At 37.6% G+C, this 21,639-nt stretch overlaps 4 protein-coding genes and 1 long non-coding RNA gene across 9 annotated transcripts; all 5 read right to left on the bottom strand.

The window, feature by feature from the left end:
• Window positions 1–1,017: 1,017 nt before the first annotated feature.
• LOC111469518 (elongin-C-like) lies at window positions 1,018–2,957 on the bottom strand. The gene is made up of 3 exons (XM_023114816.1): window positions 2,768–2,957; window positions 2,493–2,598; window positions 1,018–1,295 (listed from the first exon to the last, which is right to left on the bottom strand). Exons 1-3 carry the CDS (start codon window positions 2,877–2,879, stop codon window positions 1,217–1,219), a joined length of 297 nt encoding a protein of 98 aa, XP_022970584.1. The 5' UTR covers window positions 2,880–2,957; the 3' UTR covers window positions 1,018–1,216.
• A 3,454-nt stretch (window positions 2,958–6,411) lies between these two features.
• On the bottom strand, window positions 6,412–11,008 carry LOC111469499 (methylsterol monooxygenase 2-2). Of its 2 annotated transcripts, none has more exons than XM_023114791.1 (7): window positions 9,241–9,402; window positions 8,780–8,925; window positions 8,212–8,331; window positions 7,906–8,118; window positions 7,736–7,816; window positions 6,697–6,803; window positions 6,412–6,666 (listed from the first exon to the last, which is right to left on the bottom strand). In XM_023114791.1, the coding sequence occupies exons 1-6, from the start codon at window positions 9,385–9,387 to the stop codon at window positions 6,743–6,745; spliced, it is 768 nt and encodes a 255-aa protein (XP_022970559.1). In that variant the 5' UTR covers window positions 9,388–9,402; the 3' UTR covers window positions 6,412–6,666; window positions 6,697–6,742. The 2 variants fall into 2 exon arrangements, with proteins under 2 accessions (XP_022970559.1, XP_022970560.1); XM_023114792.1 differs by adding an exon at window positions 10,829–11,008 and having other exon boundaries at window positions 6,480–6,803; window positions 9,241–9,378.
• On the bottom strand, window positions 9,800–10,137 carry LOC111469530. The gene is made up of 2 exons (XR_002714888.1): window positions 10,105–10,137; window positions 9,800–9,887 (listed from the first exon to the last, which is right to left on the bottom strand). It is a non-coding gene; the product is annotated as an uncharacterized LOC111469530 (long non-coding RNA).
• Window positions 11,009–13,137: 2,129 nt separating the features above from the next.
• On the bottom strand, window positions 13,138–15,544 carry LOC111469475 (pentatricopeptide repeat-containing protein At3g46790, chloroplastic). Its single transcript, XM_023114754.1, has one exon. It carries the CDS (start codon window positions 15,306–15,308, stop codon window positions 13,347–13,349), a length of 1,962 nt encoding a protein of 653 aa, XP_022970522.1. The 5' UTR covers window positions 15,309–15,544; the 3' UTR covers window positions 13,138–13,346.
• Window positions 15,545–15,946: 402 nt separating this feature from the next.
• Window positions 15,947–21,512, bottom strand: LOC111469467 (serine/arginine repetitive matrix protein 1-like). Of its 4 annotated transcripts, none has more exons than XM_023114745.1 (9): window positions 21,230–21,250; window positions 20,810–20,899; window positions 20,553–20,675; window positions 19,838–20,005; window positions 19,658–19,744; window positions 19,390–19,520; window positions 17,957–18,361; window positions 17,087–17,821; window positions 15,947–16,670 (listed from the first exon to the last, which is right to left on the bottom strand). In XM_023114745.1, the coding sequence occupies exons 1-9, from the start codon at window positions 21,248–21,250 to the stop codon at window positions 16,124–16,126; spliced, it is 2,307 nt and encodes a 768-aa protein (XP_022970513.1). In that variant the 3' UTR covers window positions 15,947–16,123. The 4 variants fall into 4 exon arrangements, with proteins under 4 accessions (XP_022970513.1, XP_022970511.1, XP_022970510.1 ...); XM_023114743.1 differs by having other exon boundaries at window positions 15,947–16,541; window positions 16,605–16,670; window positions 17,087–18,361; XM_023114742.1 differs by having other exon boundaries at window positions 17,087–18,361; window positions 21,230–21,512.
• Window positions 21,513–21,639: the final 127 nt, after the last annotated feature.

Genomic DNA, 21,639 nt, shown 5'->3' on the forward strand with positions numbered 1-21,639 from the left:
CTACTTCGACTGGGCTAATTGTCAAGGTCGAGTGAAAAAAAAGAGAAAAAAAATAGTTGCTAACTAAAGTGGAACACAATGCGTTCTTAATTTATAAAAGACGAAAAAAGAATACGATGCTAGAATTGAAAGTTTGAAGTTTAAATGGACGGATATTTTTATATATTCATTAGTTTGACATCAATAATGAATCACCATGTACAAAAAGAGTCGACAAAAAAATATCATTATCGATCATTCAAGAACCTTTTGAATTAGCCACAACAAATAAACTAAAAAGGACGTAAACAATGATAAACCAAATCTTCGATCTCATCAATTACTGTAAACTAAGAAGCTATCAAAAAAAAAAAAGGAAATGAAAGTTTTAAGTCTTGACACTACTTTTAAAAGTTTAAGAATATTAAACAAACGAGCAACAAAGTTCAAGGATATAGATAATAATATACTAACGATATGAACATTTTCGAACTATTTCTAAAAGTGTAAAAACATTAGTGCAATATTTGAAACAAAATACAAATACCAAGACTTTCTTCCAACTAAATAAAAAAAAAAGTACTTGATAAATGCCGAGAATATATTATCAGTATAGATTTTTATTAATCCTCACTACACGCACAACACCTTCTCTTCCCCCTTCCTCTCTTTGGGATCCAAGTTGATAAGATTGTACAATGGACGCCATAGGTGATTCTATTCTACTCATTCTAGGTATTTATTACATTTTCTCTTCAATGAAGAATCTAGGGTCTATCAAAATGGCCCAACAGTGATTCTTCGACTCCTAAAGTTTCGTTGATTTAATCTATAATAACAGCCCAAACCCACCGATAGCAGATATTGTCCGCTTTGGTCGGTTATGTATCGTCGTCAGCCTCACCGTTTTAAAACACGTATGCTAGAGAGAGGTTTCCACACCCTTATAAGGAATATTTCGTTTCCCTCCCTTTCCAGCCGATGTAGGATCTCACAAAATCCTTTCATCCAAAATTTAGAGTCCCGCAACACAAGTACTTTACCTTCTGAAGAACCATAGACCAATATCTCCTTAAAACAAAAGGTTATGGAAACATAGATGTTCCAAGTGTATTCTATAAGTCATCTCAGTGAGGCTAGCTAAGTACAAAAATACTCAACATTTATCCCTACAATAATTGCCACCTGATTATAATGTCAAATGGTTCTATCTGGAAGGTTGCACGGAGGTCACATTTCATGTATGGAGATAGTTGGCAGCCATCATCAACTCAAGAGTCAATTCAGGTTCAATCGGGAACTCGGTCTCTTTCCCACTGGCAAAAAGCAAGAAATCAATGTCCGAGACACAGAGTTAAAGAACGAAACAAGAATCAAAGAGAATGCAGAGGTATACGCATAAGTATTTACAACAACATAATCTTTAATAAGTTAATTCCCCACAAAATAGCCAGAAAAATGAGGGGAGGCACATATGTTTATATGAAGAGTGTAATTTCATCTGTTGTCCACCAATGACAAAATGACCAAAACATTGTACAAAATTGACCTAAACTCCATAAGCATGCACTTTCCCACATGCCTTAAAAACACTCCGACAAGTCGCAATAAATAGAAGAGCTTACTCCGACTCAATTTTGTTTACGAGTATACTCATTCTAATTGACTGAAGTCCCTTCTTGTAGTCGACTCCCTTTTCGTGTGTCATGTATTTTTTTTTTTTTTTTTCTCAATGACAGCCAGGTTTCTCAATAAATTTTTTTTTAATAATAATAGCAATGTTTAGCCTAGGAGGATTGTCATCGTCAGCTGTCAAGCCTTCCTCCATTATAATTTACATCCATGTACTGTCCTATTGTGGCGCAAAACATTTGACTTCTAAATCCAATTAACATGTAAGAACTCTTATGTACACTAATAACTCAAGGGTATGCCTACAAGACATCTCTTACACAAACAACAAAAGTATATATAACAAAAGAAACATGAATGGTTTTATGATAAGTTGATCCGGATCAAACATACTACATTCTATCTTGTTTCTCAGAAAACTTCTCTTCTTTTTTCCTGAAACGAATCTAAAATTTCAGACCAACAAGATCAATCTGCATAGTCCAAATGCTAGACGCCCTACGCTTCGTTTCTATTATCAATTAATTGGAGAGGATGCAGCCCTACGTTAACAACCAATTCCAAAAAAAAAAAAACGAAAAAAAGTAAAGAGACCAAGATCATGGACCAGAATAGTAACAAGAACTACAATAACATCCATAACTAATATCTTTATCAGACACTTAGCATCAAAAGTTTCATTCCCACGTGATTCAGTGTAAACGATTTACACTTTCAATTAGTAATTATTGGAACAGGACCAGTTTAAGAAAAACTACCCGAACCTGAAATCCGAAATAATAGCAAGGTAACATCAGCATCTTACTTTGCTAGAAATTCAGGCAATTCATCTCAGACTAGTCATAATTAGAGAAAAGTTGACATAAAAAAGAAACAAAAACCTGGCGAACTGAAGATTCCAGTAAAAATATTGGCAAATCTTCTCGAGAATGGTGGTGCTAATCTCAGGAAAAGTCACTTCTCTGTGTTGCGATTCAGCAAAATTACCTATCCATAAAAACTAAAATAGTAAAACAAAGCCCTAAACATGAAAATTTCAAAACAAAACAACAATTCCAAGATTTCATCTAATTCATTCTTCTCCATACATGAGCAAGAAATGAAAAACTAGATCGTAAGCCTCAAAAGGTGGATTGATCAACAGAGAGAGGGAAACCAGGGGAAGTAAGCATGTATCGAATGGTCTGAGAAACCATAGCAGCATCCTTGTGGATCAAGAACTCGAAACCCTCAGCGCTGATCAATTTCACAGTCCCTTCCTTCTTCATTTGGCTCTGAACTATTTCGCAGAACTGAGAGATATTCCTCTTCCCCTCGCTTTCTTCACATTGCAACCAAATTTTGGTTAAAATTATACCCACAAAATAATAAAATAATAATATTATTATTAATTCATAAGCTTTTCGATGTAATTCTTATTATCCGTTCAATATTCACTAATTCGGCACTAATTTAATAATAATTTTATAAACTTATTAAATAATGGTAACCTCATATTCCGTTCACAAGTTATTAAATAGGTCGGGTTGAATTTTGTAAAAATCGAAAATTTACCTCCGTTCATAACTTGACGAATCTAACTCTACTTGTAAAATTATTATTAATATTAAGAATATTTTATGTTTATAATTAATGCTAATGATATCATATCGTTAGATGAATGTTCGACATTTTATATCTATAAAATTTTAATTATTAATGTAACCCTATCGTGAATAAATATAATAAAGAATAACCAAACCACCCAATTTTCAACCGAAGATTGAGTTGAGTTGGAAGCTCAACTCATTTGTTTCTCCCACATCGAAGAAAACTGGAGTTTGGCTTTATTTATATTTGGAATTGGCAGGCTGTGTTAATCGCCGAGCTTGGTTGCGCGAGCTTGTGACCCAAGTGGGGGTGTCAAAGTGATGGGACAGTAGCCCGTCTTGCTCGGTCGGATCCTAGGATTCTCACTCGTGCCCGCCCATTTGAAGCGAGGAGTTAGGCTGTGGGGCCTGGGCGAAGGCCCATGGTTTCATCGGCCTCTAAAGTCCGGAGGGCATGGCGTGAGGCTGGCTTCACAGAGCAACGAAAACCTCCCGCTCTTCACAGTTGAAGGATAATGGGCCGTTGCCTCTTGGATCCAACTGAGACCATCACTTTTTTTATTCTTACAAGTAAGAAATTCATATAATATCGTCACTCTTTTTTAATGGAAATTAAATAATTTTGGCATTAAATCGATCAATCCAAAATTTTAAGTCGCTTCCATGTTTTTTTTATTATTAATTTAAAATTTTAAGTTGGCTAAGAAGCCGGCTTCAACGACTCGAATAAAGTTACCACTCAACTAGTAAGATCCAATCCAAAATTTTAAGTCGGCTTCGATGTTTTTTTTATTATTAATTCAAAATTTTAAGTTGGTTAAGAAGCCGGCTTCAACGACTCGAATAAAGCCACCACTCAACTAGTAAGATCCAATCCAAAATTTTAAGTCGGCTTCGATGTTTTTTTTATTATTAATTCAAAATTTTAAGTTGGCTAAGAAGCCGGCTTCAACGACTCGAATAAAGTTACCACTCAACTAGTAAGATCCAATCCAAAATTTTAAGTCGGCTTCGATGTTTTTTTTTATTATTAATTCAAAATTTTAAGTTGGCTAAAAAGCCGGCTTCAACGACTCGAATAAAGTTACCACTCAACTAGTAAAATGTTAGGATGTTTTTTTTTATTATTATTCTTTTTTAAAAAATATGTTTATCTACGTGTTATATTAACAGTTAAAATTTTAAAAAAACTCAAATATCAAACATTCACAAGTCACGCATCACTAACCATTTACAAGCATCAAATATTTTTAATCTTTATAATAATATTAAGAATAAGATTGAATTATAACCTTATTTTCATCAGATACAAAAAGATGTAAACCTTTAAATTGACTCAAATTTTTAAGTTGGAAAAAAAAATGTAACCCCAAAGTATAAAATAAAAATTCCAATGGCTTTTGCTACTATAACCTTCTCGACCACGATTTTTTTTTGTTCTAGTCACCCCAAAATACAAATTGTATTGATACTTGGTATATATAAAAAAAAATCAAAATGGATAAAGAAATAGTGAGTTCCTTCGTTTCTATGGTTACTTCTTAAACGGTGAGATTCTCTCTATACACCGAACCTCCTTTTATTTCATCAATGTTTTTGTTAATTTGTACCGTTCACCCTCTTTGGCTCTACCCATGAATTAGCTAAAATCGAACCCAATCTAACATTTATGCTTTGAATTGGATAGTTTAGATTGATCGAATTCTCGCCTCATTTGAACACTCCGAAACATCAATTTTTTCCATATTAAAATTCCAAAATAGTTCCTACATATTACCATTTTTAATTAAATACCAAATTGTGACCCAAATTAAGCTTAAATTATTGCTAATTTTGAATTAGATTATTTGATAATTATTTTATTTTGAATTAATTAGGTAGATAATTATTTCATGATCATAACTTAAAAAAATATCTAAATATTTGAATATTTACACCATTGGAATTTTATTAATTATTATGTCCCTAATGTCATTACACTTAGATATTATTGGGTTTTGTTTACAAGATTGTCAAATGAACTATATTGAAAATATTTTAAATATTCGAATTTGTTAGACAAATTTTAAAAATAAAATAAAATTTTATTAATATAGACTTAATTTTGAAAAACCAAAAAAAAAATAAAATAAATAAATAAATATATAAATATATATATATATATATATATATATATATATAGTGATTCGTTATATTAAAATTTAGAGACTACACGTTATTAAAAATTTAGGCTACCTAACGAATTATAACAAGTTTACCTAATTTCATTTAAAATCAATTAAAGCGATCTAAGCAACATTATTATTTTGAAGCTATCACATAATTCTTTAAAATAAGTATAGAAAATATGAAAATATGAAAACCTGCTCACATTAATCAAAGTTGCTATTACAGCCCGATTCCAACATTTCATTCTAATATTGCATTAACTTCTATATTTAAACAAGTCTTTCCCGTGAAAATTATGCATTTTAAAAATGAAGGCTCTAACGACTTTGAGATCCCACGTTAGTTGGAGAAAAAACAAAACATTCATTTTAAGGGTGTAGAAACTTCACCCTGACATTCACGTTTTTAAATTGTGAGACTGATAGTGATATGTAACAAGCAAAAGCGGATAATATCTACTAACAGTTTGATTGAGCTGTTACAAATGGAGCTAGACACCGAGTGGTGTGCCTGCGAAGACGCTAGCCTCTGGAAGGGTGGATTGTGAGATCTCACGTCAATTGGAGAGAGGAACGAAATACATTCCTTATTAAAGCGTGAAAACCACTCCCTAGCAAACGTGTTCTAAAACCGTGAGACTGACGACAATACGTAACCGGCAAAAACGAACAATATCTGGTAGCAATGAACTTGGACTGTTACAAATGGTATCAAATCTAGACATCGGATGGTGTGCCAACGAAGACACTAGCCTCTAAGAGGGGTGGACTATGAGATCTCATATCGGTTGGAGAGGGGAACAAAACATTCCTTATAAGAGTGTGAAAACTTCTCCCAAATAGACATATTTTAAAACCGTGAGACTGACGACAATTCATAATGACCAAAGCGGACAATATCTACTAGCGGTGGACTTGATATGCGTAATACGAGTCAAAACGGACAATATTTACTAGTGGTGAGGTTGGTCTGTGTAGTACGTAACGAGTCAAAACGAACAATGTCCGTTACTAGTGAGCGAACCGATTTCCTCAATGCCATAAACTTCTAAGTTTTCCTTTTTGACATTAACACATGAGCTTCAAACCTTTTTCACAACACAAATCCATAAAGACACATGGAAAGCCAATTGGTAGAAGAACACGGAGTTTTAAGTGAACCACAAGAAGATGACAGCCAAATTCCAAAGTAGAAGCTCAACATTAGCTTCAGAATACAGCCATTTTAAGCAACAAAACAGACGCAAAACACATCATGGCACACAAGAAAGGGTAATGATATAGAAGAACTAAACCTTTTTGAGTCGGCCTATACATCAGAAACCTATTTCGAACGTACCCGACGTTTTCCTCAGCTCGTTCTTTTTCGTCTCATCAACTTTCCGCCTTTTTTATAGCTTCCAAATTTCTGAAACCCTTATCGGTTCCAAATATCCTGCCGATCAAAGAAGCCGAAACGTTATCGACGGTGTTTTTCTGCTATTTCCATGCATAGAAGTGATTTATCTCCATGAACACGAACATGCAAAAACGTGAAATGCATATAAATATGACTTTCCCATATGAAAGTTCCATGTTAGCCATTCAGATGATGAGTCTCTTCAGATGTTCAAAACCTATATAGATCTCAACAAGATATTTCATGTACAAAGAGATTAAATTTGGTAAATGACAGATGCAAGCTAGATGAAATCTCCTTTTCGTGTTTACTGCTCGATGAAAGATCGAATAGAGAGCAAGCTTCGTGTTCTCGGTCTTAGCCACTTTAGCCCACTCTCTTTTTACATAGCCAACTAGTTGGTGTACTCTTCCTCGATGCTAACTCGATAAAAGTCAAACCCTTTGTCTAAAAAAGAATGGTTAAGGGGATCCCAATTTTGATGAAATACAAGATGCTTAGGTTTCAGGTAAGACGGTAGCGCAAAGGAAGATCAAGGGCTTGTTATGGAAGGCGGCAAGGGCTGGGGGTAAACCGAAGGGCGTTTTCTAGCCTCCCTAAGCTGGGTGGTGTTTGTGTGTGGGGTGTGCCACGACGAAACAAGGGAATGAAAGGCTGTTGGAAGCTCTTTCCCCTCCCCATAATGAGGGCTCTGTAGTCTTGGTGAGCGTTGAAGCTTGCTTCAAAGGACAGGAGAAAAAGCAACCAAAGAATGTGGTGTGCATTCCTAATTCAACGATCATCATCTAGCTATTATTCAAACAACCCCCTTGCTTACCAACACTTACTACACAGATCAACAGTCTAGGAAATATTCGTGAAACTATTGAATGAATGGTAAATCAATGTTCCACAAAGCGGGTTTTAATGCTATGAAGCTCAAACCAATAACGTAATAAACGATTCGACCTTTTTCGGACCGAACTTACCAGTCCATGTAAGTGAACGTCGATGAGTAGTTGCCAGATTTTGTATAAAGCAGCCGGTGATGATAATCATGAAAGTAAGCACTGTGGAGAAAGAGCAAAGTTGATTTCAGGAACGACAGATACAGAGCAAAGTATTCTTTTTAAGACATTACAAATCCAAATCAACTCACCCTCCATACAAAGGTATGAAGTTTGAAGGGCTCCAAGGAAAATCGTAACCACAATGAGCCTCGACTGTCTCTAGCACTCGAAGTACCATCCATAACCACAGAGTCATTAGATGGGGACCGGTAAGAGCAGGACCGACAATGGTTGCGAATCCGAGGAACAGGATCTCGGCAGGGTGAGCATATTCTGATGTTAGTCCAAAAGGGGTAGCGTATCTGCACGTATAAGAACGATAAAACAGCCTAAGACGATTTTATCATGGAAGAAGGCAGCATATCCATGAATTTTCATTCGTAAATCTCACTTACTCGTGATGCACGCTGTGGACGTTCTTGTACAGCCATTTGGTGTGTAAAATTCTATGGCCCCAGTAGAAAACAAAATCCTCCACAATAAAGTAAAATATTATCTGGCCGAAAACGACTTTCCTACATGAATGAAACGCAAACCAAATTAAATTCTTGAAAAGTTAATGATATAACCAAGATAAGGAAAATGTAACGGTCCAAGCCCACCGCTAGCACATATTGTCCTCTTTGGGCTTTACCTTCTGGACTTCCCTTCAAAGTTTTAAAACGCGTCTAGGGAGAGGTTTCCACACCCTTATAAAGAATGTTTCGTTCTCCTCCTCAACTGATGTGGGGTTGTAACAACCCAAGCCAACCGTTAGTATATTGTCTTCTTTGGAATTTCCTTTTCAAACTTCCCCTCAAAGTTTTAAAATGCGTCTACTAGGGAGAGGTTTCCACACCTTTATAAAGAATGTTTCGTTCTCCTCTCCAATTAATATGGGATTGCACAGAAAAATGTAAACTAAACCTAGCCAGATAAAACTCCTAAAATATATGCTTTAGAACATAAAGAACCTGAAGATACCAGGATGGCAATGGAAGAGTGCTTCTCATGCCCATACGCTTGAACACCGGATACGAAACGATCATAACGGGTAGATTTACACCAAAGTGATAGAGCAGTAGGCGCGAAATACATTTTCCTTGAGCAGCAGGACTATTATTCTTAGCCTGAATAAAGCAGAAAAAATTAACCCATAATTAGTCGAGTTAATTACTCGAGCGATAAAACTCAGTTGATAGGTTCTTTGCCTGCATCCATAAGTATCAGCTCAAGCAGTGATTTTCTTTTCTTTTCATATCATATCATTCTTCTTGATAGAAAGAATAATCAATGAGAAATAGAGCTTAAAGCACTAATTATTTCTAATCTAGTTCATAATCATACATTAATCACTAACAAAGGTAAATCTTATTCAAATATCAAATATTGATCAAGCATCCATAAGAACTTGTGAAGATTTCTAGTGAAGCAAGAAGGCAAACCTGGATCTTGTACTTGCTTAGCCACCCTGCTCTTTCCAGAAAAACAAAGGGAAGCCCAGATAAGAAGAACACGCTTTCATGGATTATAAAGCTTCCAATACAAGCTAGTTGAAAATCACTGAAGTTTGTGATCAGATACTGCATCATGGGAGAAAAAGAAAATTCATAAAAAGAAGTACAAGATGTATAAAGAACCATAGCGTAATTCTACATTCCAGCGAGCCCATGTTGTTGAAAAGAAAAAGTAAATGGAAACGGTACAAGTTCAAACCCACCGTTAACAATATTGTCTTACTTGGGTTTTTCCTTTTGGTGCTTCCCCTCAAGGTTTTAAAACGTGTCTGCTAAGGGAGAGATTTCCACATCCTTATAAGGAATCTTTTATTCCCTTCTCCAACTGATGTGTGATCTCACAATCCACTCCATTGGGGACCCAACATTCTTGCTGGCACACCGCCTGGTGTTTGGCTCTGATATTATTTGTAACGGTTCAAGCCCACCACTAGCAAATACTGTCATATTTGGGCTTTCTCTTCTAGTGCTTCCCCTCAAGGTTTTGAAACACGTCTGCTAGGTGGAGATTTCCACACCCTTATAAGGAATGTTTCGTTCCCCCTCTCCAATCGATGTGTGATCTCAGAATCCACCTCTTTGGAGGCCCAACATCCTCGTCGGCACACCGTCCAATGTTCCGCTCTGATACGATTTGTAATAGAGCCCGTTAGCAAATATTGTCCTATTTGGATTTTTCCTTCTGGGCTTCCCCTCACGGTTTTAAAACATATTTGCTAGGGAGAGATTTCCACACCCTTATAAGGAATGTTTCGTTTCCCTCTCCAACCGATGTGTGATCTCGCAATCCACCCCCTTGGGGGTCCAGCGTCCTCCCTAGCACACGGCCCAGTGTTTGGCTCTGATACCATTTGTAACTGTTCAAGCCCTCCGCTAGCAAATATTGTCCTATTTGGATTTTCACTTTTAGGCTTCCTCTCAAGACTTTAAAACACATCTATCAGAAAGGGATTTCTACACCCTTATAAAGAATGTTTCGCGCTCCTCTCCAACTTATTTGATCTCACAATCCACCCCTTTGAGGTCCAGCGTCCTCGCTGGCGGCACAGCTCACAATTCAATTCCACCACTAGCAAATATTCTCCTATTTAGGCTTTCCCTTGTAGTCTTTCCTCTCAAAGATTTCCACCAGGTAAGAAATGCTTCCTTCCTCTCTCCGACCGTGTGATCTCACAAAAACCCTCACATTTCAAAAAAAGAAAAAACCAAAATTCACTCCAATTGGAAAACAAAACAAAATTCTGAAAAAATGGCATCCATAACTCCATCTGAGCGCCTCAAAGATGGAAGCCATTAGCTCTAAACATCAAGATCCTAATTCAAATCAACAGTAGAAGATGAATTTCACCCGAAAAACCCCAAAATTAGGGCAATGTAACAAGTAGAAGAGTAAAATTCAAAAGAGCAACACTACGACATCAAAACCCAGTTTGACAGCGAACAGAAGTTTAGAAAATGAAGAACAAATCTAAGACGGAAAGAAGAAGATTAAGAAGAGAGGAAGAGAAAGCAATACCCGCCAGGCAGATTCAAGAAGCTCAGCCATGAATGGAGGGAAGAGAAAGCAATAGAATCTGAAGGTTTATGGTTTACAATATATGTAAATCTCAATTTGCCTTTTTCTTCCATTTCCATGTGCTCTCTCTCTCCCCCTCCCTCTCCGTCCATGTTTGAGCACGTTGCAGGCTCCCAAGCCACCGCTCTTAAAAACTTTTTCCAAAAAATACCCAATATTAAAAAAAAAATATATATATATATATGAATCAAAATTCTCATTAAACTTTTATAAAAGTTTTAAAAAATATGTTCGATTTTTTTTTTAAAAAAAAAAATAATAAGAATATCATTATCTAAACTACCGTATTTCAAAAATACTTCAAAATTTTTGAATATATAAAAAGTAAAAGATATTAATATTTTTAAAAAATTTATGAGTATTTTTTAAATATAATATTAATAGTAAATATATTTTTTTAATTTTTTTTAAAAGTGGAAGAGTATTAATGAAAATTATATAAATTAGTGCAGATGAATAATATTAATAAGTTTTATGTTATTTTTTTTTAGTTAAAAACAGGGTAAAAGGGCTTTAAAAAAAACACGTTTTTCATGAAATTAATTTCCAAAATTTATGAGATTATAATGGTAAATTTTGAAAAAGGTGTGAATATCTTTAATCAGGCTTAATGTAAATCATAAATTCATTTAGCTATTATTATTATTATTATTATGTAATAAAGCTAATTGTAATTATTAGGTTAAACCGAATTTATGATGTACCTAATTTTTTTAATTTTTATTCTTGCCACGAATTTTAAACTTGTTTATAAAAAACTATTTTTTTTAAAAAATTTGTTAAAATGAAATAAAAATAGTGGTACAGTATATGAATATGGTGCATTTTCCCTAAAACTATGGAATAGTTTAATAAATTCACATAATATTACAATTACATAAGTAATAAAATTAATCTTTGAAAATAATTCACATAATATAATATACCATTATATTTATAAAATTAAGTTTAATAAATTAATTAGAATCTTAAAACTTCCAATTTTTTTATACAAAAATATGTAAAAATACCAAACATATAAAAAAAAACTTAAAGAACCAAACCGATAATAGATTGAAGAAAATCTAAAACAAAAAATTCAACGAGACACACAACACAACACGAACTTCGGATTGTAATCTAACAAAGAAGAAAACGATTCTTCAAATGATTCGTTCTCGTTAAACCTACTCGATAGGATAATGGAGATAGAATAGTATACTTCATTTGAAGACAAATATTGAATGCAAACCTCTTTTTCTCTAAATCCCTTTTGGCATCTTCTTTCAATTTTATAACAAAAAGATCTTGAGCGACCATTCGTAACCAATCCTCCGAAAGGAGAAACCTCCTGTCTCATAAGGTTCGTTTGGGATGACTTTTGAACGACTTATAAATAACGTCAAAGTACTTGAAAGTCATTCTAAACTCGCGCTTATTCTTACCCACCAACTTGTTCGAGGACAGGGTGTCTCACATCGATATAGCCTAAAATCTAGGAGATTACATTGTCTTCTTTCATTACCACAATACAAGAGACTATACCTATTCATTAAAAGCAAATAACAGAACACAGCCTAATCCAAGAACCAAAGCCAGGTAATAACTAAATCCAGCTAGCAACTAACACTGAACCATCAAGAAACTCAGAACCAAAAGTTACAATTACAAGATTATCCCAATTCCTAGGACACTAACCTTTTGGTTTAATTCAATATTCAAGTAAAAGTTAGTTGAAGAAATGCATGCTTTAGTTTACTACGACGCCTTAAATAAGTCATACATTAATGGAGTTTGAGGTTTGATTTCTCACATATATGTCAGGGAAGGAAGGTTTTGCAAAGGTGTCTATCTAAGAGGAATCGTACCGTTCTCTATATGTACCGTGACCGGAATGAAAATAAAGGGAGTCGTCAAAGAAGGATAACTCCAAAGAAGGGAAGGGTGTCCCTAAAACTGATATGGAAATTCTTTTTTCTTTTTAGCTCGAGAGATTGAAAGTCATTTTAGAGCACCCGTCTGCTGTCTCATTCAACTACATTTGTTCCTATAATTCATAGCCTAATAGAACGCAACAGCGAGGGGCAATCTGTCCATACAGTCTTTGGAGAGGATGACACTATTGGCAAAGATCGTATGAGAAAAACACCGCAGGCACGGGAGCATAGTATAGGCAGGAAAGGTAGCCTAGACGGTGAAAGAGCAGGGGGAGGTCTGGTCATTTGACAGAAATAGAAGGCTTTTCCTCTATTATCAAACGGACGGTTCAATTTCACATCAAAATGATGCATTTTCTTTCCCCTTTTCTCTCGAGGACGTCTCAATAAAACTACAGGCCTCAAGAAACCAATTTTCAAGGTGTGTGAAAGTGTTCAACTATGTCTATGTAGCTGCCCAATAGAACTGTTGCATCACCTGTGATTATCATAATGGTACTAGCAAAAACAAAGAATAAGGCAAGGATTTGCAAGTATACAACCTACCAATAATCTCCACACGAGCAAACTCCGTCCTTAAAATGGTGGATGCGATTCACATCTCGAACCATAATCTCGATATCAGCAAACTTCGAAATGAATTTTGTGAAAGAATGGCAGTCTTCACATAACCTCAAGTTCTTAGATATCCTTATGGTGTCCCCCTTGCTTGTATTGATGAGTCCAAAAGCAACTGCGAGCTTTTCGCTATGACCCAACACAATCCTTTCCTTTTCTTCCTCATCAAGGTCATACAGCACCACTTTAGTATGTGGGGTATACCCTCTTTGCTTCATCTCATTTGACAAATTCATTAACAGGGCATGGAGCTGCTCTGCCTGTGGATAAAACTCATCAACTGATGTAAATGAATAGATCTTCCTTCGTACTTCGATCCAACTTCTACCTGGGACCTTACGTAGTTCGCAGGAATCGAGTAGTTTTCTAACTCTCTTTACCTCATCCCACATGTTAGCTTCTGCATAAACATCGGCTAGAAGTACATAATTCCCGGCATTCGTAGGTTCGAGCTCGAAAAGCCTTTTGCTTGCTCGTTCAGCTAGCTCGACATGACAATGAATCCTACAGGCACCAAGAAGAGAGCCCCATACTTTTGGCCCTGGTTCAATACGCAGATCCTCTACAATCTTGGCTGCTTCGTCCAATCGATTCGCACGCCCGAGAAGATCAACCATACAAGCATAGTGCTCCTCACCAGGCTGTATACCATGTTTCTTTGCCATAGATTCAAACAACTCCTTCCCCTCTTCAACAAGCCCGGCATGGCTGCAAGCACCTAAAACACTTACAAATGATATGTAACTGGGTGAGACTCCATGATCAACCATCTCTTGGAAAATTTCGATTGCTTTTCTTCCATATCCGTGTACTCCATAACTCGAAATCAAGGAATTCCATATGACAACATCTCTCTTATGTATGAAGTCAAAAACTAGTTGGCCTAACTCAAGCTTACCACATCTTGCATACATGGTCACAAGAGCACTTATAACTGGCAAGATTGAATCAAGACCCCTCCTAAGAATGTAAGCGTGGATAAGCTTCCCTTGCTCCAGAGCAGCAAGAGCAGCACAGGATTGGAGTACGCTGACCATCGTCACGGAATTCGGCACGGTATCGTGGGTATTGAGCATCATCTCACGAAAGAGTTCCAAAGCTTCGTATGGCTTCCCATTCTTTGCATAGCACGCAATCATAGCACTCCAAGAAACCACATTTCTCACAGGCATTTCATCAAACACAGCACCTGCATAAGAAACACACCCAAACCTTGCATACATATCCACCAGAGTAGTCATTGCATGAACATGAGCTTCATACCCATGTCTCAAAATATGCGCATGAATTTCCTTACCCTTCTGGAGAATTGAAACCAAACACTCTGAAGCAGCACAGGCTTTGAGCAAATAAGTATAAGTAAACCTATCAGAAGGAACTCCCATCATATTCATCTGGGCATACAATTCCAGTACGTCTTTTCCATGACCCGCCAACGCAAGAGCTCTAAACAACGCATTCCAAACATATATAGTTCTCTCACGCGTTTTGTAGAACACCTTACGTACATTGTCAACAGATTCCAATTCGGAAAACATATTGATAAGCTTGGTGGCCAGGAAAGGATCTTGGTCAAATCCCCCATCGACGAGGCGTCGATGGACGTCAAGGCCATCGGAAAGAGAGTTCCGGCGAGCGGCGGAGAGGATTAAAAGCTCCCACGTCCGTTGGGTAGGATTGGATTCATGGGAGAGGAGCAAAAGGGCTTGTTTTAGATTACCCTGTTTGCACAGCGATTGAATCAACTGATTCTTATTGGAATTTGTAGCGGTTGAAGAGTTGAAGGAGAAGGAGCAGATTGAGGGTTTTGAAGGGGAATGAGCGGAAGAATGGCGGCGAGACAAAGGAGGGTATTGGGTATATTGGGGGGTCCGAAGCGCCCACATCACGGAAGGATTGAACTGAATTAAGTTTCAGTGAAAGGCTTTGAAATTTCAATCATCCCATGGGGAATTTGAATGGAAGCTCCGTAGTTGAGCCGTCGTTGCCCTCGGGATTTTGACCCTTCCAGATGTCTGCGTCCTTCTTGTTATGCTTCGGCTTGATGCCACAGGCTATTCCAAATTCCGACGCGAACGACATGTCGACCGTCTGGAAATTGGGCACCTTCAAAACATTAGATGATAGATATTTCTTCAAGGCTTGTAAGATACCGATAGATATTTTTGAAAAATTATAAATATAAGAAATACATTTTTCTTTTATATCTCATTCATTTTTATTACATAAATGTCGATGATATCGTCAAAGCTCAAACCTAATAGACATATGGACATGTCTGGTATGCTGACAAAAATTTCAGGTCCTTCTGCAAGCGTCTCGTCCCTAACACTTATTGAAAGTCATCTCTTGTCTTCCTGTTAGTGAGAAATCCGCTCTTGGATCCTCTCCCTATCAGTCGAAATGTGGAGATACCATTACCAAACCCTAATTACAAACGTAAATTAGATTAAATTTTATGTTTTGTTCTCGTACTCCTGTGTCTGTTTATTTAGTTAGTGTAAACTTTTTAAACGTTGCAACATTGAGTTAAAGATTCGATAAGATTTCTCTACGTAGCCAAGGTAAGGCTGCCATTCTAAAGAAACTCCAAAACAAGCTCAAGAAAGGCAAGGAGAAAGATCTGTGTTGAGTTTGCATTCAAATGAACATCAAAGAAATCATCATTTATCAATACCTCTTATTATGTGGAAGGAAAAGACTATTCTGAAGGTTTATTATGCCTTCTCCCTTTCCTTGCAATGAATGCTTCCAGTGCCTTATTCCTCAACTCGACCTCTAACCTTCTCTGCTCGGCCTCATACGCACCATCACTCGGACGACACTCTTCCCTTACAGCTCGACCATCGTCCGAGCAATCATCACTGAGAGTCTTAGCGTTCGTCTTCTCAGCACGCCGCTTTTCCTTTTTACGTCCATGCTCTTCACGTCTTTGTCGCTTCTTCTCCTTCCGCCACCTCCTCTCCTCCTCCTTCCTTCTCCTGGCCTCCTTCCTCTCCAATTCACTATCATAGCTGTCTTCCGACTCCGAAGAAGTGTCGCGCCTGTCTGATCTTCTGTGTCTTCTCTCCGAAGAAGTGTCACTCCTGTCTGATCTTCTGTGTCTTTTCCTACCCTTACTTCTGGTTTTACGCTTATAGCCTTCCTCCATATCAGAATCTGAGACCTCGCCACGGTTATTATTATTTTCGACAATCCGAGCCTCAGCTTCCTTGGCTTTACCTCGGCGTGAGTAGCTCTTTTCATCACTACAAAATAAATATAAAACAAAAACAAGAGTAACAGGCCTGTATTTTCACGTATAAACGATTAAAATAACAGAATACCCTTCTACAAGGATCCTTAGTTCCTGATATTTCTTTCTAAATTCCAAAGAATCAGGGCAAGTGCATAAACAGATGAATAAAACCCATCAGCAAATCACAATCATATGAGCCAAACAAATAGTAAAAGTTTCTAAGGATCTCAACACTAAAGATGAAGTTAAATTAATTCACAAATTCAAGAACTAAAAAGTTTTAACAGCAGCCTGCAGATTTACTGTTCTATAGATGGCTAGTACTCTTACCATCTAGCAGTTTTGATCAACAGATTAATAACATGCAGCTAAGTAGGTAGAAACCATCACACAGGATGCAAGCTTAATACAGGAAAAGAGAAGTACCTGGTTCTGACCCTGGGAGATTTTACTTTGACAGGCGATCGGTTTCCCCGCTCCTTTGATGAATAACTCAGACCATATGGTGAAATGGATCTATGTTGAGAAAGGCTCGATCTCTTGAGACGTGCTGGAGATGATGGAGATCTACGTTCTAGAGGAGAGGGTGTTATGTGATGATCATGTGGTGATGGCCTATCCAATTTCTGTATTGGTGAGGATGAAGGTAACATAGAGCATTGCCTTGGAGAACGAGATGGGTGGCGTTTAATAGGTGAGGGCGATCTCCAGTAGTGTGCTGGAGATGGCGATCTATGACGACGTACAAGGGAAGGTGATTTCCGACGGTGTGGAGATGGTGACCTGTAATGACGCGGCGACGATGTTGACCTTTGACTTCGTATTGGAGATGGTGACCTTCGACGTCGTACCGGAGTTGGTGACCTTCGACGTCGTACCGGAGTTGGTGACCTTCGACGTCGTATAGGAGTTGGTGACCTTCGGCATCGTACAGGTGATGGAGACCTGTGACGCCGTCTTGGTGATGGAGACCTACGACGTCGTCTTGGTGATGGAGACCTACGACGTCGTCTTGGTGATGGAGACCTACGACGTCGTCTTGGTGATGGTGACCAACGACTCCATTTTGGTGATGGTGATCTACGACGCCATTCAGGAGATGGTGATCTACGACGCCATTCAGGAGATGGTGATCTACGACGCCATTCAGGAGATGGTGATCTATGACTCCATTTTGGTGATGGTGATCTACGACGCCATTTAGGAGATGGTGATCTACGACTCCATTTAGGAGATGGTGATCTACGACGCCATTCAGGAGATGGTGATCTACGACGCCATTCAGGAGATGGTGATCTACGATGTTGAGCAGGTGAAGGCAAACGATTGTGTCTAATTGGTGATAGTGACCTGTGATGCTCAGTGGGTGATGGTGATCTACTATGCTTATCAAGTGATGGTGACCTTCGTTGTGCAGGTGACGATGATCGACTTTGCCCAGACGAAGATAGTTGATATGGTGATTTACAACGAGGAGATGGTGAACTATGTTGAGAAGGAGACTGCAACTGATGCACTACTGGAGAAAGAGATTTACGATGTGAAGTAGATCTAGACCTTCTTGAATCAGATGATCTATGTCGAGGAGAGGATGAACCACGATGGTCCCTACGACATGGGCTAATAGATAATCTTCCTTGTGAAAAGGAGTCTCGTAGCTGTTGAGGTGATCGAGATATACTCCTTGACTTGTGTCCATCACTAAAAAGAAAATAGGACAAAAGCATTAGTACAACTAGAAGATTTTGAAAAGCAACATAGTAACCACACATACTTCTATTAAGAAAAAAAAAAACATATTTATTACCCTTGTACAAATAAATATATGCATCACTGAAATTTAGAAGTGACAATAAAATAAGTAAGAATGTAACTTTGTCGTAATTTGAAGGTACAAAAATTGTAACTGCCCAAGCACACCGCTAGCAGATATTGTCATTTTTAGGCTTTCCCTTTCAGGATTCCCCTCAAGGTTTTTAAAACGTGTCTACTAGGAAGAGCTTTCCACACCCTTATAAAAAATGTTTCGTTCTCCTCTCCAACCGATGTGGGATCTCACACCCTTTTAGCATGCAACTAAGTAGGTAGAAACTATCCTCGCTGGCACTCGTTCCCTCTCCAATCGATGTCGGGGTCCAACATCCTCACTGACACAACGCCCGATGTTTGTCCCCTTCGAAGCTCAGCGTCCTCACTGGCATACCGCCCAGTGTCTGGTTCTGATACCATTTGTACAGCCCAAGCCCAACGCTAGTAGATATGTCCTATTTGGGCTTCCCCTCAAGGTTTTAAAATATGTTTCTAGGGAGGGGTTTCCACACCCTTATAAAAAATGTTTCGTTCTCCTCGCCAATTGATGTGGGATCTCACAATCCACCCCCCACCCCCCTCTTCCGAGGCCCAACGTCCTTGCAGGCACACCACTTGATGTCTACCCCCTTCGAAGCTCAGCATCCTTGCTGGCACACCGCTTGATGTTTGGCTCTAATACCATTCGTAACAACTCCGCAAGCAGATATTATCTTCTTTGGGCAATTCCTTCTAGGCTTCCCCTCAAGGTTTTAAAACGCATCTGCTAGAGAGAGGTTTCCACACCCTTATAAAGAAGATTTCGTTCTCCTCCCCAACCGACGCGGGATCTCACAAAAATGCTTCTCCATCATATCTCAAACGGTACAAAAATAAAGCATCGCACTAAATCTGAAAATCAGTTTATCACAAGTCATTACCTGCTTCTTCCCCTAACACCATTACTCTTTTCAGCCTCTTCCTCGTCCTCTGAATGATTTCTCATAGCCGTTGAACGATTCATTGACATAGACTCCAATACAAAATCGGCCACCTTTTCAGCCCCATCGTCCTACAGTAGTTTGAGGTAAAGGACATGAACCCAAATAATTGCAGAAGCTAGCTGAATGCCAGAGGAAATACAGAGAAAAGTTATGACCAAAAACCAATTTCAATCAATTACAACTCCAACATTTACAAACAACTTACCATATTCTTTGATCTCTGCTCCTCCATTTCTTTATTTTCCTTCTCTCTCTTTTTCTGAATTTCATTTGCAAGAAAATCTGTCTCTGCCTATAATAATCAAAGAGAACTAATCAATTGAAAGACACCGAGCAATCCACGTAACTACTAGCCGTACAATAAAACTTAACGAAATCTAGAAACCTTCTTCTTCCTAATTTCTACTTCCTTGGCATCCAAAAATTGTTGAGGTACACCACTGGCATTCGTCTGGGCACTTAGAAGTAGTGTCCAAAGCTCTTTCATGAACTTCACAGTATTCTTTTCCATGAACCCAGTGAGTTGTATTTGAACTTCCTTCCCATTTACTTCCTGTACCAAAGCAGTTAATTGATGCAAATTGAACAGTACAGCTTAAACCATTTCTATAGAGTATGCATTTTAGTAAACTGGGACAGCCTCAATTCATCTGCCACATGCCACTAGTGTAGTATGTCTTGAGCCGAACCACCATTCAATGGCCTCAGAAAGGAACGACCATGATATGAACCAAGACATCAATCATGCAACATAAACTTCAAGGAAGATGGGAAGAAAATCGAATCTAAATCAAGTGTTCTTGCCTTGAGATATTCGATCAACAAAGTAATCTAAATCTTACTCCCCTTGTAGTGATCCCTTATCATTTAGTATAAAAAATTTCCCTTCGGTTGATTCCATATTAGACCATATATCACATAATGCAATTATAATAAGAAAATATGAGAGAACACAAGAATAGCTCCGTACTTATTACCATATTAAGGGTTGATGGTTCGATATCCCACCTTGCAATTATCGAACTCAAGTAATAATAAGAATACGAAAAAGTTGTGCAATCAAATTGCCTGCAATTCTACAGTAAAAATCTTTTAATTACCTTGCTATCCAAAAGGCCATATATGAAGTTAATAAGAACTTCATCTTCAAACCCAAGAAGCTCCGTCGCCCTCGTAGCAATCCACGGCTTGATAATGTCCATCTTCACCTTTGTCGTATCAACCTAAGACACATCACTGGTGCTTAAGAATTACTAATTAATCCTTAAAATAGTTTAACATTCATAGCAGTACGGATTAACATTTCACTCAATTGCAATTACCACAACATAATAATTTGAAGATGAAAACGACGAACCAGTTGGTCTAGTTCAGCAGGGAACTTCTGTGACTTCAGCAGCTTTGCTTGCTTGTTTGAAAAACGAGTGTCTTGGTCCGCAGTCGTACCCTAGTAAAAAACGTCCATAAAAACCTCAAGAAAATACCAAGAACATACAGGAAAAATCCACAATTAAAGACAAATTAATTATGAAATGATAATTCTGATCTAACAAGACAAAGAACAATTTATAAACAAAAACAAGAAGTTGGGAAGTTCTTCAACTTCACAATGATAATGAAAGCTGCTAAAAAGAACTTGTCCAATCAAGACGCAAACCCCTAAACACTCGCCCAGCCAAGAACACATGGCTTCAGAAACACGCTGATTCGTTTGGGATTAAACAAAGAACCAAGAAACGAGCTGAAAACTAAGTTATAAGTTCATTTCGATCATTACCCGGAAAAACCCGCCGGACATTTTTCAGGGTTTGTAGTGGGAACAAAGGTGGGTCTGTTGTTGTAAGCAATGGGTTGGGGAGAAACTGAGGGAGAGAAGAAGCTCCGAACGCTCCCCGGCGGTGGCAGCGACGGCGAGAGAGAGCCGGTGACTCAGAGGCGAAACGAATTGGACTGAACTCAACTCTGGATTAATCTGGGAAGTATGATTCAAGCGACTTATTGAGACATCAATTGGGAATTTCGTACCGTTTTATCATGGTTTTCATTCAAGCTCGTGGAATTAGGGCTCTCTCGTTCTTCCTACTTTTAAATTTGAATAATTCAATATTTTAACTAAATTATTAAAAATATCATTAAATTTTACTTTTATTTCAAAAATACTTAAATACTTTTAAACTAATTAATATA

The sequence above is a fragment of the Cucurbita maxima genome, unplaced genomic scaffold (assembly GCF_002738345.1).
Source record: "Cucurbita maxima cultivar Rimu unplaced genomic scaffold, Cmax_1.0 Cma_Scf00040, whole genome shotgun sequence".
Classification (NCBI taxonomy): Eukaryota; Viridiplantae; Streptophyta; class Magnoliopsida; order Cucurbitales; family Cucurbitaceae; genus Cucurbita; species Cucurbita maxima.

What these genes read in the sequence shown, in the direction of transcription:
- LOC111469518 (XM_023114816.1), bottom strand. Translation starts at nt 2,879, where the DNA reads ATGAAGAAGGAAGGGACTGTGAAATTGATCAGCGCTGAGGGTTTCGAG. An exon ending in ATACATGCTTACTTCCCCTG is followed by an intron (nt 2,599 to 2,767) that starts GTTTCCCTCTCT and finishes TTTTATGGATAG; the next exon opens with GTAATTTTGCTGAATCGCAA. An exon ending in TGGAATCTTCAGTTCGCCAG is followed by an intron (nt 1,296 to 2,492) that starts GTTTTTGTTTCT and finishes GCTTTTTGCCAG; the next exon opens with TGGGAAAGAGACCGAGTTCC.
- LOC111469499 (XM_023114792.1), bottom strand. Translation starts at nt 10,858, where the DNA reads ATGGCTGAGCTTCTTGAATCTGCCTGGCGG. An exon ending in TAAGCAAGTACAAGATCCAG is followed by an intron (nt 8,926 to 9,240) that starts GTTTGCCTTCTT and finishes TGCTTTATTCAG; the next exon opens with GCTAAGAATAATAGTCCTGC. An exon ending in ACTCTTCCATTGCCATCCTG is followed by an intron (nt 8,332 to 8,779) that starts GTATCTTCAGGT and finishes TCATTCATGTAG; the next exon opens with GAAAGTCGTTTTCGGCCAGA.
- LOC111469475 (XM_023114754.1), bottom strand. Translation starts at nt 15,308, where the DNA reads ATGTGGGCGCTTCGGACCCCCCAATATACCCAATACCCTCCTTTGTCT.
- LOC111469467 (XM_023114742.1), bottom strand. Translation starts at nt 21,250, where the DNA reads ATGTCCGGCGGGTTTTTCCGG. An exon ending in CTGCTGAACTAGACCAACTG is followed by an intron (nt 20,676 to 20,809) that starts GTTCGTCGTTTT and finishes GATGTGTCTTAG; the next exon opens with GTTGATACGACAAAGGTGAA. An exon ending in ATGGCCTTTTGGATAGCAAG is followed by an intron (nt 20,006 to 20,552) that starts GTAATTAAAAGA and finishes GCTTTGGTACAG; the next exon opens with GAAGTAAATGGGAAGGAAGT.